Source organism: Mus caroli, chromosome 12, assembly GCF_900094665.2.
Source record: "Mus caroli chromosome 12, CAROLI_EIJ_v1.1, whole genome shotgun sequence".
NCBI classification, from domain to species: Eukaryota; Metazoa; Chordata; class Mammalia; order Rodentia; family Muridae; genus Mus; species Mus caroli.
The window spans coordinates 17765107-17777844 of NC_034581.1; the positions used below are offsets into that span (position 1 = coordinate 17765107).

The 12738-nt window shown below is 47.4% G+C and overlaps 2 protein-coding genes across 3 annotated transcripts in view; one reads left to right on the forward strand and one right to left on the reverse strand.

Moving 5' to 3' along the window:
* Positions 1 to 3597, forward strand: part of Iah1 (isoamyl acetate hydrolyzing esterase 1 (putative)) — a 7514-nt gene extending 3917 nt beyond the window's left edge. For both annotated transcript variants that reach the window (XM_021178583.2, XM_021178584.2), the window contains exons 5-6: positions 1289 to 1410; positions 3290 to 3597. In XM_021178583.2, coding sequence (XP_021034242.1) covers positions 1289 to 1410; positions 3290 to 3472 — 305 coding nt within the window. In that variant the 3' untranslated portion in view covers positions 3473 to 3597. The remainder of the gene's footprint in view (positions 1 to 1288; positions 1411 to 3289) is intronic.
* Adam17 (ADAM metallopeptidase domain 17) overlaps positions 3515 to 12738 on the reverse strand; it is a 50200-nt gene continuing 40976 nt past the window's right edge. The window contains exons 13-19 of the mRNA XM_021178582.2: positions 12379 to 12482; positions 11895 to 12029; positions 9850 to 9980; positions 9036 to 9114; positions 8045 to 8133; positions 6103 to 6153; positions 3515 to 5613 (exon numbers count right to left, since the gene is read on the reverse strand). Of these exons, the coding sequence (XP_021034241.1) occupies positions 5263 to 5613; positions 6103 to 6153; positions 8045 to 8133; positions 9036 to 9114; positions 9850 to 9980; positions 11895 to 12029; positions 12379 to 12482 (940 nt within the window). The 3' untranslated portion in view covers positions 3515 to 5262. The remainder of the gene's footprint in view (positions 5614 to 6102; positions 6154 to 8044; positions 8134 to 9035; positions 9115 to 9849; positions 9981 to 11894; positions 12030 to 12378; positions 12483 to 12738) is intronic.

Consider the following 12738-nt stretch of genomic DNA (forward strand, 5'->3'; position numbering starts at 1 on the left):
GATGGTTGTGAGCCACCATGTGGTTGCTGGGATTAGAACTCTGGACCTTCGGAAGAGCAGTCGGGTGCTCTTACCCACTGAGCCATCTCACCAGCCCAATTTTGCTACTCTTATGAATCGCACTGTAAACATTTTTGGAGACAGAAGTTTGCCAAAGGGGCTGTTTGAGTGGGGTTGCCCACCAGTTGAGAACTGCTAGACTATTTTTGGCATAAATTGGGGTGGAGGTTCTGGTTGTATATAAGTCAGGGCATTGATGGCCCAAAACCCACTGTCTATAGTTGCCAGATGCCAAGATACACACAGCCCACCGGCAGCCGCACAGGTGCTCACACCAAGTCCCCAACTGCAGCATTCTCCCCTGGCACGGGGAAGGCACCTGCAGCGGAGAGCTCTGCAGATGGCCGCCCCTTCAGCTGCCAGGAGCCGCTCCTGTCTTGTCTCCTTTGGCAGTTGGCAAAGTGTGATGGTAAAATCCCTCCACTTTGTTCCTTCAGCACGACAGCTCTCATGCTTACACACTTGACTGGAAAGGTGTACTGTGGACTTTGTCCAAGCTGCTTGAAACTGGAGGACAGGTTTGACTGGGACACATTGATGGCTTTTCAGCACAGGTCCGCTGTCAAAACTGGGGAAGAGTTTTCTTTTCCTCACACAGCTGGTCAGCCTGGCTCCTGCTATACCTCAAATCCCTTCCCTAGCCTCTCGGGAAGATGTGCGGTTCTCCCCCAGCCGGGCTTCCCCCACCAACTGGGTATTCTGCTGGGAAGTAGGCAGCATGCACTGAATCTGTCCATTTTGTACTGGAATCTGCATTAATGGATAGGCATGGCTGTCACATAGACTAGGCAAGCCTCAGAATGGTTGAGCATGTTGTTCACGGGCACAGCCAAGTCGTAGTGCCTAGTCGCCTGCCACCTGCAACCCACATTACTGCAGTGGCTGTTGGATGCATGTTGACACTAGGGGTCTCAGTGGCAGTGTCTCTCTCTCTCATGATCTTGACATTTCTTTCTAGCCATGCCCTTCCTTGCCCTTTACCCACCTCACTGGGGTCTACGCTCTAGCTGCTTAGCCTTGGTACCCTGACCAGGCCTGGTGCCTTAAGGAGCCTCTGGCTGCTCCTTGGCTGTTCCTCCACACAGTGCACTCCTGCACTGTGTTAGAGCAGTGCCATTGTTGCACCCCCCATGCTGGCATCAGTGACATCAGACACTGTCCAGTCCGTGTGGCCTTCAAAAGGACCAGCACTAAGTTTGCCAGTAACCTCTAGCGTTTTCGCCAACAGGTTGCAAGTTAAACCGCCTGAACTCAGTTGTTGGTGAATATGCAAATGCATGTTTACAAGTAGCCCGAGACTGTGGGACTGATGTCCTTGACCTGTGGAGCCTGATGCAGAAGGACAGCCAGGTACCAAGGTTTTCTCGGCCCTCTCAGGGTTATTGGGAGCACACAGATAAACAAGATGTGTGCAGCTTTCCTAGAAGAGCTCTTTAGCATGGTGATGCACATCTGTAATCCCAGTGAGGTGAGGGTAGAAGGATCAGGAGTTCAAGGCTAGCCCTAGCTGCACAGCATGTTTGCGCCCAGTCTGCCATATAAAACTATGTCTCAAAAGACATGAATGTCAGTCATGCTTTTCACCAGGAGAAAGGCCTGGAGGAGCTGAAGCAGCCAGTACAGCCAGAACCTTAGCTAAGGGTTACCTAGAGTACCATAAATGCCTTAAGTTCAGATATATAAAAGCAGGACACAGTTCATGTAAAACTGTGATGTATATTCACTAACAAATCCACTGCTAGAGGGTCATTCTAGCTGAATTATTGTGTCTTAAAGCCTGAAAACATATGTATGTAGACACATGCTTTAGTGCGTATGTGTGTACATACATATATTCATATACATACACACAGTGTGTATATACATACATATACATACACTCATATACATATACACACATACGGGAAAAGCTAGTTGTCATATGAAGGGCAGCTGGCCAGCCGTGTAGTTACACATGCACTGACAGAGGATGCAGCCATGCACTATGTAGTTTTTCACAGCATTATCCACACTAGGCCCAAAGCTAGAAGCAAGTCACCCATCTTTCTATAGGTGATTGGGTAACCCAGAGTCCTGAGCAGTGACAACACAGATAACGCTGATAGGAAGGGAGGCTCTCGGGTCCTGTACGACATCTCAGACAGGGCTGTAGGACAGGGTGAGGGCAATGCTGCAATTGTTCCTGGTCTGCAGCACATGAGAGGCAGTCAGCAGATGCATTCTCTCTTCATCCCCACCTGTCTCACATATCCCAGGCTGGCCTGGAACTTGCTGTGTAGTTGGGATAGCCTTGGATTCCTGCAGGTTGAGTGCTGCGGTTACAGGTGTGCACTGCCTCACTCTTTATGGGTGCTGGGGACTGAGTATGTGCTAAGCAAACCCTGCTGACTGGGCCCTGACCCCAGGCCTACTTTTTACTCCACAGTTAAATGCATGCTCTGTGGGAACAACTGAAAGGTTATGTACTTGTGCCGCTAAGACCTGGGGAGGGAGCTGAGGGAGGGTTTTTGAGGGAGGTGGTGGTGTCTGAAGTACTCAGGGAAAGGAGGGCCCACTCTGCCCCAGTTCACAGCTGCTTGGTTCTGCCATGCACTCAACCCGCAATCACTAACCCAGAGGCTAACTCTCCATCCCCTCCTCCATGGACCAGGAAGGGCCTGTTTGTTTTGAGACAGGGTTTCTCTGTGTAGGCCTGGCCGTCCTGGAACTCACTTTGTAGCCACTAGAAGTGTAATTCTCAGCCTGGGAACAGTATCACAGGGACGAGGCAAGTGAAGATTCCTCCCAGTCAGAATGGGCCTCCGAGTAAATCCTGGATTTAGATAGAGGAGTGATGGAGACTGGCCTCAGCCCAGCCTTCCTATTCAAGTCCAAGTTCCTATCTCCCCACACTTGTCCAGGCACTAAGATGACATCGTAGAACCCTGAGCCCTCTTAACACGGTAGTCATAGGCACTCATTCAGCCTCCCTCTGGTTTTATGCCACGACTCAGGAGACCCAGAATGACATCCCAGTTCAGACACATGAAGAGCCATGATTCTGCGAGCTCAGGTCTGTTAGACACAGGAGGACAGGGCAGCAAGGGTCTTGTACCCCAAGCACCTGTGCAGAAGCACACTAAGGTCTCTTGTGGTTCCAATCTGGTGCACAAAACACAAGGGCTGCTCAGTTCTCTCAGCCACCCTGAGGAGAGCGCGCAGGGCACTAACATTATTCCTCTCCCTACAGGACTTCTCATCCTATTTATCAGATGGCCTGCATTTATCACCAATGGGAAATGAGTTTCTGTTCTTACACCTCTGTCCACTGCTGGACAAGAAGGTCTCATCTCTGCCATGGCTGCTTCCTTACTGGAAGGATGTGGAGGAAGCGAAGCCCGAGCTGAGTCTGCTAGGAGATGGAGACTATTAGCCTGGGAGACATTCCCAAAAATGAATGGCTCGTATCATTCACCAAACATTCTGTGAACACGTGCGTAGCTTTATTAGTAATTCACAGACATTGAGAGATTGATTAAATGTCTTTTCCAAGCTTAACTTCTGTTCATGATTATTGATCAAAAAACCTACTTATTTTTCAGGGAAATGTTATATACTTAATCCATTGCTTTGATATTCAGTATTTATTGACTGAAGCAGGTATCATCAATGCCACAGCTATAGAATATACCCTGAGCATCTTATTAATTCTATACATGGCAAAAAGAAAAAAAAAAGTAATGCAATTAAGACAATTTTGGTTTAAAAAGTCAATTTTATAAAAATGGTTTTCTTATATTCTGCCAACTGTTTCATTCATACATACACCCACACACCCCACTCTCCCTATAGCAGATCCTCAAAGTGTAATTAAAATATAAGACTATCATGACTAGTAAAGAGCAAATACCACAAGGTATATATTCAAGTATTAGTGTAACAGACGTCCTCAGGAGAGACAAGGCACAGGCTTGGTTAACTGTCCTCAGAGTTTACAAATTATCTTGGTTAAAATGTGTTGGCTCGTGAGCACACTGCAATTCTTAGAAGAAAAAAGCATTTATAACTAGAATTTATAGAAACCAGAATTCAGGCTAATGGCATTTATTCCTCACACAGTAAGTACAGAGCATCCTGAAGCACCAGAGCCAGAGGTCACATGGGTGTCTACTTGCCGAGACTGAAGGTCAGTTCTTCTAGGGCTGGGCCCCGATGGCAGCACCACTCTCCCACCCCCACCCCCTCTTCCTAGCCAGCCAGCACATCCCGGCCTGTCCAGAAGTGGTTCCAGGAAGAATGTCTACTCACCACTCAGTCCATACTGTGAGGCACTATAGGTTTTGTGGTTATTGCCACATCTTACAGCACTTGGCTTTGTTTTGCCTGCACCAATGTATGCCTCGTGTCCTAGAGTTCAGAAGATGTCATCTCCCCTGGGATTGGAGTTACAGAGTTAAGAGCCACCGTGTAGGTGCTGGGAATGAGACCAACTGCTCTTAACTGTGGGGCCAACTCTCCAGCCCAATATTGATTTTTTTTTTTTTTTTTTTAAGGCAAACAGTTTAAAGAAGACACATTTGTAAAATGGAAAACCTCCCAGGGAATCTGGGGCTGAACAGTTAATAGGCCATCTTGAAGTTCATGTGGCTGTTTCTATAAACTGTTCCTCTTGGAAAGGACTGCTCTTAATGTAGATGATCCTAAGTGTAGGCAGGTCTCTCCATCTACAAAGAATTCAGTGCAGAGACAGGCTGCATTTGGAGACAACACACAAGAAAGAGAAAGCAGGTTTCTCTTGCTCCTCTTTTACTTGAGGGTCAAAAAAAAAACCCAAAAACAACAAAACAAACAAGTACGTCTGTGTTCCAGTTATCCTCTCTGTTAAGTGCTTCACTGTAGTCAGAGGACCCACAGGACACAGACTTAACAGAGCTGTCAGCAGGAACGGGATCCAGCCTTACTTTCTGCTTCTGCACCACAGGTCAAAGGAGATTTTAGATTATAAAAGAAAAACCCAAAACCTGAAAGCCTTACATAAGCCAGACTTACCTCACCTCTTCAAAGGGCCTACAAAGGATGTCATGTGACGGTCATAGCACATGACCAGCATCTGCTAAGTTGCTTCCCCGTTTCTCGGATCATTATAATCTATGTTTTGATTCAGGTCAGCTCTATGGAACATCTGCAGGTGTATGTCCTCCTAGAGCAGGCCAAGGTTCCCCACTAGCACTCTGTCTCTTTGCTGTCAACTCGGCTCTGACGCTGCAGCTTGAATGAGGCCGCCTTTTCACTCCTGGTGACTGGGTGGTCTGTGAGATCCTCAAAGGACTTGGCAGCTGTGCTGCTATTGGGGAAGGGGTCCTTCTCAAAGCCATCATCATCTACATGTGAGTCTGTGCTGGGGTCTTCCTGGATGGTGTCCATCCTCTGGTGATCCAGTTTTGGAGCCGCAGATACTGGCGGCATCATGGCAGCTGGCTGCAGGGCCTGTAGACGACCTGGAGTCTGGGGTGCAGGAAAGGGCTTGATGATGCGAACAGATGCTGAATCCATGCTGCTCAGCATCTCAATGTTCTGGGAAGGATGAGGGGAAATGAATCAGGTCATTCCACTGTACAGTCTCACCCACAGTAACCCTGGGCTATGCTCATGCTAAACCTGGTGCTGGGTACGGTGCTAGCTTCCACCTGACAACTTGTGCCTATTAAGATCCATGACAAGAATTCAGTGCAGCCACCCGTAATGAGATCTGGCGCCCTCTTCCGTGTGTCTAAAGACAGCTACAGTGTACTTAAATATAATAATTAATGAATCTTTATAAAAAATTCAGTGCTGAGAGGCTGAGTCACCACCTGTGGTTTGGGGAACCGGGTTCCCCTCTGCTAGCTTTCCTCCCATGCAACTAAGTCAAGTGTGCCACAGTCAATTTCTCAGGATCTGCCACATCCAATCAGATCCTTTTAACTTGCACTAGCCCAGGAGGGAAGAGCTCTTGCTGAGACTTTTGTTAATGGGGCTGACGTACAGCTGGAGACTGCTCTTTTGTTTTATATGTATACTTACGCTGTGATGAAACAGAGACAGGGATTCATACTGCTTGTCCAGTTTCTTATCCTAGAAAGCATAGGAAGTAAAAATGTCATTTTTTGTTTGGTTGTTTTTTTTTTGTTTTTGTTTTGTTTTTGTTTTGTTTTTCGAGACAGGGTTTCTCTGTGTAGCCCTGGCTGTCCTGGAACTCACTTTGTAGATCAGGCTGGCCTGGAACTCAGAAATCTGCCTGCCTCTGTCTCCCAAGTGCTGGGATTAAAGGTGTACACCACCACGTCCGGCAAAAAATGTCATTCTTCCTAAAATTCTTTTAATTTTAAAGGAATTCAGCCCTCAAATGGTGAGTGCTTCCTGATCACTGCTCCTAAGGCTGAGTGAACTTAGACCTCAACGCAGGATGTGGCTCAACACTGGAGCAGTTGCCTAACACACTTGAACCTTGGGTCTATCTGCCAATCCTCCACACACTGCCAAGAAGAAACCCAAGGGACAGCAGGTTTACTAGCTAAGAACACATTTATGCAGCCTGACACATACACACAGCAAGAAGTGCTGCTCTCTACCAACACTAACATGGATACAAAACGAAAGGGTGCTTTAAGGCCTATTTTTCAAAGCTAGCTTAGACTGGGCAGGAGAATAAGAGGGTTTATGTACAACAGGTTCTGCCCATGTCCACAACACTCATGCACTGAGACAGTACTGGCAAAGGTGACTATTCACAGCATCCCTGGGTCCCGACTTCACCACCCCAACCCACAGCCTCTTAGCTGATTTCACAGATACCACACTTCTAGAGGAATTGAGTCTTGATCCTCATGTTGTATCTATGCAGGTGGCTGCATTGTAACTGACAAAGGGAAAGAAAGACAACTGCAAGAACTGCGCCACAACTTATGCCTGGTGCCATAAACGCATTCTGTGGCTAGACACAAACCACCAGTCAGTGGCTCTGCTCTGAAATCAGGGATTAGCTTCATGATCCCTATGTATGTACACATTCAACGTACACAAAATCCACCCAACTCTGTAGCCAAAGCACTCAAGAGCACCGGCCCTGCCACCCTGAGACGCGTCTTCTAACAGAGTCGCCACTGCAGCCCTGCCTGGCACAAGTGCCCCAGAGCCTTTCCACCTCTCAGTGCTGTGTTCCACACTACAGGACAAGCCAGGAGGGCAGTGTGACAGCCTCAGAGACCCTTTACCCACCCCTCACTCACACAAGGCAAAGTTTTGAAACCCTAAAAATTTATAAAGATATGAACACAATGTCAACAAGCTACATAGTCCATACATACATACATAGTCCATGGGGAACATCTCAGAAATGTTGACTTTGTTCCTCTCTAACCAAGTCAGCCTAAAAGTGCTCTTGTTGAGAGACTTTACAAGTCATAGCCCCAAGCAAGTCCAGCTAACTGTTCTCCTATGTTTAAAGTTCCAAATAATAGTTAAATAGCAAAATATACATACAGAAATATATTTTAAAGCCTTCATTATGTTATTTTGCACGTGAGTGTGCCATGGCCTACAAGCTGGGATGTGCATGGGGACATGGGAGGACTCTGGAGAGTCAACCCTCTCCTTCCACCACTTAAGTCCTAAGGAAAGAACCCAGGCAGTCGAGTGTGGCAGTGAGTGTCTACTGGCTGCTGTGTGAGACATGGCCTCATGTACCAAGGCTTCTCACTATGTACCCGAGTGTAACTTTGAGCTCCTGGTCCTCCTGCCTCAATTTCCTAGGTGCATGCCCTATGATATCGGTGCCCCAGGGACACCCTCTACTAGCTGAGCTAGGCACTGAGCTGCTCTTCTGTCCACACACCGCCAGTAGGTTTCTAGATAAGCTGTCTTGAACACTCATAATAGCTATGGCAACTTTTTTTTTCAATCTTTCAATCTGAAGTCACTCGGCATTTCTGTAAAACATTTGATCACTTAAACTTTGGTGACTTACCACACAGTGGACAAGAATGCTGAAAGGAATCCAAAATATCAAGGAGAAAACCAGAACAGACCCAACGATGTTATCTGCCAGAAACTTCCCTGTGAATAATTCAAACAGTAAACGCCTCAATCACATTTCACAAGCCTCCTACAAAGCTCTCCTGAGTCTCCTGGCCACGGGGCTGTGCTAGGGGATGAGGAGCCTTCCTGTGTGGCCGTACCAGCAGATCAAGCACAGCACCCTTCGCAAGACACTGCTTTGATTGCCTGAAAACTGTTTTATAGCTAAAATCTATGGGGTTTTGCCTTCTATAAATTTGATATCTACTGGTAAGTAACTCTTACACGTTCAGGTGGACCGCTCTCTTCTGAAAACTCATACATGCAAGACTCACAGCAACAGACCTGGAATGAGTTCACGTTGTCTTCGACAACAAAGTTGTTTAAATTTTTAACTTTTTTTTTTTTTGGGGGGGGGGAGGAGGTGTTTTGAGACAGGGTTTCTCTGTATATCCCTGGCTGTCCGGGAACTCACTTTGTAGACCAGGCTGGCCTCAAACTCAGAAATCCACCTGCCTCTGCCTCTGCCTCTGCCTCTGCCTCCCGAGTGCTGCGATTAAAGGCGTGCACCACCACGCCTGGCTCTGTTTCTTTAAAATTGTTTTTTTTTACATTCTAAATGTTGCCTCCCTTCCCAGTTTCCCCTCCCTTAACCTTCATTTTTCTGTGCTCTGCATACACACATGTCTGTGTACTATATGAATGCAGAATGAGAGACTAGAAACAAATGCTGGAGTCCCTGAAGCTAGAGTTACAGGTAATTATGAGCCACCATGAGGATGCTAGGAAATTGAAACCTGGTCCTCTAGAAGAACAACCAGTGCTCTTGACCCTGAGCTATCCAGAGTTATTCCATAACAAGTGTGGGGCGAGACCATACCCGCGTCACCACAGGAATCAGCTTAGATCTTGGTAAATAATCTAGGAAATCTTTCACTTACCAAAAGTGTTGATGCTCAGCTGGTCAATGAAATCCCAAAATCGCTCAATTACATCCTGTACTCGTTTCTCACATTTGCCCTATAAGAAGAAAAGAAATCACACTATGCCAAACAGCATGCTTAGAGCTACTGGAGCCTCGGAAAAACAATGGGCACGTAACCAGCTCTGCCTGGTGGCCCACCTGGACACAGGGTGGTAATTTCTTGGGTAATGAAGCTACCCAAGAAAGCAGGTCCTCTCACTAGCACTTTCACAATACATCCCTTAAAAAATATCTGGTGCAGGGGTGGGGCTGGGTGAATTCAGACAGTGTCCTGTATATCTCAAACTGGGCTTGTCTGTCTGCTTCTAATGGCTAAGAATTCAGGAGTGTGTTGTCACATCCAGCAAAGAAGTGTATTGACTCAAGAAAGCTATAACCCCAGGAATACCTCAGTCAGAATGACAGTAATGATATACACAGTGGACAAGAGGGCTTTAGAACATTAAGTACTTGGTTTTGCAAACAAAGGCAATCCAAACACAAATGCTATCTTTTTACCTTTTTACCCAATGCTTTCATTGAGTATGTACAGACAAGGTCTATGTAAGATGAAGTAGGCAGGTATTCTAGGGTTAGTGGAATTCAAAACTGAGCTCAAAGACAGCAGACCTGGAGAGGAAACTTACTTTTTGTTGTTTCTTTTTTGAGACCAGATCTCACTAGTAACCCTGTCTGGCCTGGAACTCTATGTGACGGCAGGCTGGGGCAGGGCTGTGTGGTACTCTTTACTGTCTTAGCATGCATAATTCCACAACAGGGCAGATACTTACATTCATGTCACAGAACCCTACTGTACATGGCTTCCCTTTCCTCAAAAACAAGTTCTTTTGCTCTGCATCGACGTACGGCACACACGGGCCAGAAAGGTTTCTGCAGCACACCTTGCATGAGTTGTCAGTGTCTGAAAGAGAAGCATGCCAGCTGACATGGGAGTCCTCACCACCAGCATCTTGACATCTAGTCTTTGGCCTTACTCCTAGATGTCAAAAGCTGATACTATCCAGGGCTGAGGGCTTCAGGCAGAGTGCCTGCATGGTCATTGTGAGGGCTTGGGTTCCAGGTCCAGCACCACAAAAAGAAAATGGCCCAACGCTCCCAAGTTAATATTCCTCAGCTCTTCCTTCACATTAAACAACTATTAGCTGGGCATGGTGGCACAAAATTTTTTTTTTTGGTTTTTTGAGACAGGGTTTCTCTGTATAGCCCTGGCTGTCCTGGAGCTCACTTTGTAGACCAGGCTGGCCTCGAACTCAGAAATCCGCCTGCCTCTGCCTCCCGAGTGCTGGGATTAAAGGCATGCGCCACCATGCCCGTCTGGCACAAACTTTTAATCCCAGAACTTGGGATCAGAGGCAGGCAGATCTCTATGAATACCAAGACAATCTGGTCTACATAGTATGTTCCAGGACAATCAGGGCACAAAGTGAGATCCTGTCTCAGAAAAAGAAAAGAATTATCAACAGAAAACTTTAATAGATTAAGCCAAATTCTCCTCTCTGCCTAACCTGCCTAATGTTCTTCAAATGCACCCTCTGCCCAACATGCCTATCACCCTGCCAGCTCCTATCCCTGGCTTCTCAGGGTAAGGTCTACCCTACCCTGGGCCAATGATATGAGAACCACAGCCTGGACTTGACAGGACCCTACTCATGAGGAGCTCTGACACCATCTGGGGTCAAAGTCAACAGTCAGCAGCAGATGTGCAGACACTCAGAATTAAAACTTTCCTGTCCAGTGTAACGTTTGCTCTGGGGGGGAGCTTCGTTTACCTTCAGGAGAAAAGTCAAGCAGAACGCAATGCAAACCAAACGTTTATTACACAGAGGCACTGTGACCTAGACTTTGTCTTTCCAAGGCACTGCAAGCCTGGTGCCATTCACTCGGTCATTTACTGGCAGCTGTCTTGTCTCTCGCTTAACCACAGGCCTCATGCATGCCTGCTAGTCAGATGCTCTCCTGCTGAACTGTCCCCAGCATGTGCTGTCCTTACAGTGACTCACCTGGAGGACCACTCACTCCAGCTTATGGGTCAACCCCCGCCCCCCACAGCCGCCGCCCTCATGATTTAACACTGATGTCTCTATATGGAACAGAGAGCTGGCAGCATCCACCAGCTCCACCGTGGAGTGAAGCCAGGCCCTGAATATCCTCCCTTCAGACCTAGTGATTCCAAAAATAACAGCATGGGAACCCAAGGAAAACTGAGGCTACCAATAAAAGGCTGCTTTCCCAGGCTGCCCCAGCAGGGATGAGAGGGTGGCAGACTTTGGTGGCATCATCAAAATTCCCACCCAGAGGGCAAATCAGGTAAAGGCTGCCAAGCTTGAAAACCTGAGTTTGATTCCTGAGCCCTACATGTGACCCTCTGAGCATGTGTGCATGGAGGAAGGTCCACAGGTACAAATGCATGCAAATGAGCACACACACAAACACTGTAAATCTAATCTATAGGAAATGGCTTTGGCTTAGTTCCAGAGTTTCCTCCATTAGTGCCATTGGGACGAAGCTACTGCTGCTTTTGCTTTAGATGATGTGTGGGGAGGGCGAGGACAGTCCTCCACCATCCTCTCAATGCCTCTCCATGTGTCCAAGGAGCCTGCCCGACACGACGACACGTGTCTGATATGGAGTAGGAAATGAGCTCAGCAGGTGGGAGGGAGCCGGGATCTGAGCACAGGGCTATCCGACTCCAGGCTATCCCAGGACTATCCCTAGCGTGCCTTGCTGCTTTCCTTATCCCTAATTGGCTTCCTCACTCTTCATGAGCAAGACAAAAATCACGGTTATGCAGCTGCAGGACTTAGAAACTACTCACCAACGCATGCGCAGGACTCCAGCTCCTGCTCCCTCTTGCAGAAAGGGATGCATTTCCCAGCCTTGCACTTGCCAAGGTCCAAGCACACAGTGTCATCTTCAGCATCTCCGGGTGGGGGGCACTCACTGCTATTCCCTGGAGGCAAACACCCATTCACACTCAGTCCAGGGCACAACAGTTGCCACAGGCTGCTTCTCATAAAATGCGGACCCAGCCAGGTGATGGTGGCACACGTCTTTAATCCCAGCACTCAGGAGGCAGAGGCAGGTGGATCTCTGAGTTCGAGGCCAACCTGGTCTACAGAGTGAGTTCCAGGACAGCCAGGGGTACAACAGAGAAACCCTGTCTCTAAAAAACAAAACAACAACAAAAAATGCGAACCAGCAAACAGCAAAGCCTCAAGGGCTGCTTTCACCTGAAGGAAACTTGACCCTGGTTTCAAATACATCTTCACAGGCCCTGGAGAAGCAAGGGAAATGCATACCTGTGCAGTAAGACACTCCTTTGCACGTAGCATTAATAGCCTCCTGGCACTTCTTCTGCGCCGTCTCAAACTGACAGTTTTTACAGCAAGGACTGTTCCTATCACTATGGAAGAGCAGACAAACACCATTCAATTCCAATGACAGCCCAACATCAAATGCTATGGTTGTGTTAGTGACCTGAAAACTGAAGCAAGACCCTAGGGCCAAGTCACTACTGCAGTCTGACTCCTCTGGAGGAGTTAGCTGTACCACATATATATATATATCTTTTTTTTTCCTTTTCTTTTTTTTTAATTAGGTATTTTCCTCAATTACATTTCCAATGCTATCCAAAAAGTCCCCAATACACTCCCCCCCCC